Source organism: Parus major, chromosome 2 (genome assembly GCF_001522545.3).
Source record: "Parus major isolate Abel chromosome 2, Parus_major1.1, whole genome shotgun sequence".
Classification (NCBI taxonomy): Eukaryota; Metazoa; Chordata; class Aves; order Passeriformes; family Paridae; genus Parus; species Parus major.
The window spans coordinates 55,528,730-55,532,738 of record NC_031769.1 but is presented as its reverse complement, the minus strand read 5'-3'; the positions used below and the strand labels follow the sequence as shown (position 1 = coordinate 55,532,738).

At 45.2% G+C, this 4,009-nt stretch overlaps 1 protein-coding gene across 1 annotated transcript in view; it reads left to right on the top strand.

Moving 5' to 3' along the window:
* The first annotated feature begins 2,700 nt into the window (after positions 1–2,700).
* Positions 2,701–4,009, top strand: part of IGFBP1 (insulin like growth factor binding protein 1) — a 6,241-nt gene continuing 4,932 nt past the window's right edge. The window contains exon 1 of the mRNA XM_015649073.2: positions 2,701–3,109. Coding sequence (XP_015504559.1) covers positions 2,716–3,109 — 394 coding nt within the window. The 5' untranslated portion in view covers positions 2,701–2,715. The remainder of the gene's footprint in view (positions 3,110–4,009) is intronic.

The following is a 4,009-nucleotide window of genomic DNA, read 5'->3' as shown; positions in this document are numbered from 1 at the left end:
AATTACCGTCAAAAATCTTTAGTAATCACAACTTTACATCATGAGTGTTTTTAACCTCCTGACTCTTATCTGTTTGTGTTCTTTAAAGCAATGTCAGGGTCAGAGATGGAGATTGGTAGATGAGTTGTAGTATTACATCAAACAGTTTTCATAAACCTATACACTACTTTCACTTCATTGATGTCCCATGACCTATAAAAAAGCATTGCCTGGTTGAGTGATGCTGCCCTAAGTTATCATTATTTGTTCCAACATACGTTCATTACATTTACATAAATGAAATATGATTTTTGTGGGTCTACCTTTTGTCCAGAAGAACAAAGTCTGCTTTAGCAGACTTTTAGGTTTCCTCAATTTGATTTCACAAAAGACAGCAAGTGATAAAAGGGCTGGGCCATGATTTCAAGTGGACCTGGAACCATAAAGAAAACAAACCAAAACACCGTCAAAATGTTTTCTAATCTGTGGGGAGGAGTGTTGTTTATCTTTTGTTTATCTGACTGGGTACTCAGAAAAGATCTGACTTGTAAAAGGCTGCAAGTTGTTAGGAATTGCCTGAGCAGTTCAGATACTGCCAGCTGCCTCACAGCAAGGGAAAACTTGCCAAAGACCTGAAAACAAGATGGTGCATGGGAAGAATGAGTTTTGTTTTTTTTAAACTAATGGGAGTTTCGTTATGTAGGCCTGTACCTCAGACAAGCATGCTGTTCCTGCATTAAGTGTCTTTATTTGGTTACTTAAAAATGATGAGTTAAAAAATCCTTTTTAAAAATAATTTCACATATATCATTAAAAGCTATTTACTCTCAGTTCACCTCAGTTTTTTTAGACAGAAAAACTGCAGGCAGGACAGAGGCAGGCTGGAGTACAGTAATTTCAGAGGCAAGTAGCTTATGTTAAGCAGTCGGTCAATGATCCTCAATTCTGTTCATAAAAAGCTGTCTCTACAGCAAAATCCATAAATAGATAAGTGAATGAATACATGTGTACACATACACAAATGCATATGAGTTGTTTGGGTCTTTGTCATTTTGCAACTTGGCCTCCTTTCCATTCCTATTCTTTTCCATGTTTCTTCATGAAAGAGAGTTGGGTTTATTTACATTGTTTCCTTTTTCTCTATGGGAGAGGAAATAGACATATCTCTGTATATTTTTCACTTCATTTTGAATGGTGAGAGAGTTGCAGTTTCCAAGACAAATGTGCAACAAAAAGCAGAAATTGAAGGGGGAAAAGAGTTTGAAAAGTCTAATTGCGATTGTTGTGCCCTAAATTTTCAGCCAAAATGTACTCCCAGTCAGACATGCAAAGTCCAAAGAATTGTTTTAAAAACTGTAAAATTAGACTTCTTTACTGAGTACTTAAAAAAGCTAATGAGTTTCAACTTTGGTGTATCTAGATAGAAATGCCCAAAACTATCTGAATTTTTTTTTTCAAACAAAAGTAGTTAAGTGAAAATGTTTCAAGTTTTAATCAATGAGATTGCTTTTGAGAACTGACATGAATATAGAGTGGTAAAAAATCACTACATTATAAAAAATATTGGCATCAATATCAGAGAACAGAGTGAATAACAACATTAAACATGCTCTGCAGTTCTGCTTCACTTTCTTTCACATAAATGATGTATTTACAAAAGAAGATAAATAAATGTAGAGAGAAGAAAAACTAAATGAAAAATCATGCTGCATTAGATGACTTTGCAGTGGAATGTGCTATTTCAAGCTTGGTACATACTGTGAATACCAGGATAAAATAATCCGTTCAGCACAGTGAAGTTCGAGTACTTTTTCTCTTACTGGAGTGACAACTGTTGCAGGCAAAGGAGAAAAGGAAAGATTTCCCACCTACGCCTCCCCTAGGTGATACATGAGGAGATGGAGAGGGTTAAAAGGACAGACAGAAACGCAGGTATCTCGTTTATTTTTGAACTGTTTGACAAATACTGGTTTCCCTGAAGCGCATGTTTTGAAGACTGATCCTCCTCTCACCCCAGGAGCAGCAGCAAAACTGAGCCCAGGCACAGGAGATCCCGCTTCAGCTGTGCAGCCGCTCCCGGGGGTTAATGCAAGGACTCGTACGTGCATGTGTGCAGTAGTTACAAGATCCTGATGGCTTTATTACCCTTGAGGCCTCCTCTTCGGTATGTCAGTGTACTCCTAACCTGCAGCCACATGACGAAAATTAAACAAGGGTTTGTTGCATTTGTTGCTGTGGAAATATGAATTCAGTTGCTTCAGTTTCAATGGGATTTCCCTCCCCCCCTCCCACCCCCCCTTGTTTTTTGAACATTTACATTTTTATGAAAAGTCAAGAACAGAAGACATTTGTGACAAGCAAAAGGGGAGGGGGTAGCCCCCACCCATCCATTCCCTTCTGCCAATTTTGTCTCCGGCCCCCACCGCATTTTTCCTTGTTAACCGTGTTGGGGAAAAGAGGTGGGAGTGAGGGAATAAAAGCATTCCTGCATGTCTGGAGGAAACAAAACAGATAAAGGGGGAAAGTGAAAGGGGAGGGGAAGAGTGGCCAGGGACTTGAACTGCCAGTGAAACGATGCTTCTCCGGCCCTCCCGTTCAGATAATAGTTAACTCGGGGTTAAAGATTAATACCCAGGCAAAGCACTGTATAAATGGCCCGGGCAAGCCGAATGTATGTGAAGTGTCTCCCGCTCCCCAGGCCGCCGAGCTGCGCTCCCCCGGGCCCTGCTCAGCGGCATGAGTGGCCTGCGGTGCTCGCCGTGCCGCGCCCGCCTCCCGGCGCTGCTGCTGCCGGCGCTGCTGCTGCTGCCGCCGGCTCTGCCGGCCGCCCGCCCGGCCCGCGGAGCGCAGCCCCTGCTCTGCGCCCCCTGCGCCCCGGAGAGGCTCGCTCTGTGCCCGCCCGTCCCGCCCGACTGCCCGGAGCCTGCCCGCCAGCCCGGCTGCGGCTGCTGCCAGATCTGCGCCCTCGGCCCGGGGCAGCCCTGCGGCGTCTACACCGCCCGCTGCCGCCTGGGGCTCCGCTGCCACGTCCCCGCCGGAGAGCCCCGGCCCCTCTCCGCCCTCATCCAGGGGCACGGGACGTGCCTGCCCAGCAGCGAGGCGGGAGGGATGCGCACGGAAGAGCCGGCAGGTACCGCCACATCGCGTCTCCCCGACGGGCGCTGCCGCTCTGCCCTGCCGGGACAGCCGCGGGGATCGGCAGGCGCCGCGGGCCCGGCGAGCCGGGAGCTGGGAACTATCGGGGAACTTAGGCAGGCGTCTGAAAGGCAGGGGGGCTGGAATGCACTTACCAGGAAAACGTGCTCTGACCTGTTCGAGGTGAGGCGCATCCTGGTGCCGGGCCTAAAATGTTCGCAACCAGCTGGTACGCTACAGTCTGAAAGCCTAACAAAACCCCTAAAGCAGAGTGATGGGACTGTGTAGAATAACTACAATAAAGTGTCTGGGAGGCTGCAGACAGTTTTTTCCTTAGTAGTAGGCAGTAGCTGGAGAAGGACAATTGTTTTATAGGCTTTGGTTATGTCCATCTCTAAAAGTCACGATAGAGAATGAAAAGGCTTTGTGCCTGGGTTTATTTCAGGAATAAAATGTAGCTGAAGTAGTGGAGTGCTAGCCAAATTATCTTGAGGCAAAAAGGCATCTCAAGCAGCTTAGACTATATAATGGGCAGGAATTCCTTCAGTGCTATTTTGTTATTTTTCAATTTATAACTGTAGTTATTATTATTAATTATTATTATCATCATCATTATTATTTTCATCATCACTACTGCTATGTCCATGAAGTGGTGATTAAGGTAACTTGGTAGCATTACAAAAATAATCATCATTGACTCAACAACAGCCATTAGTAGAAATAAGTGGAGTTTCTCTTGTACTTGGAGGGGTGGGGAAGGCAGGGAACAGTGACTAAATGAGTATTTAAGCTACCTGCCTTCAATTTGATTTGATTCTTTCCCGAGTTTCGTTTTGTCTTCCTTCCTTCCTTCCTTCCTTCCTTCCTTCCTTCCTTCCTTCCTTCCTTCCTTCCT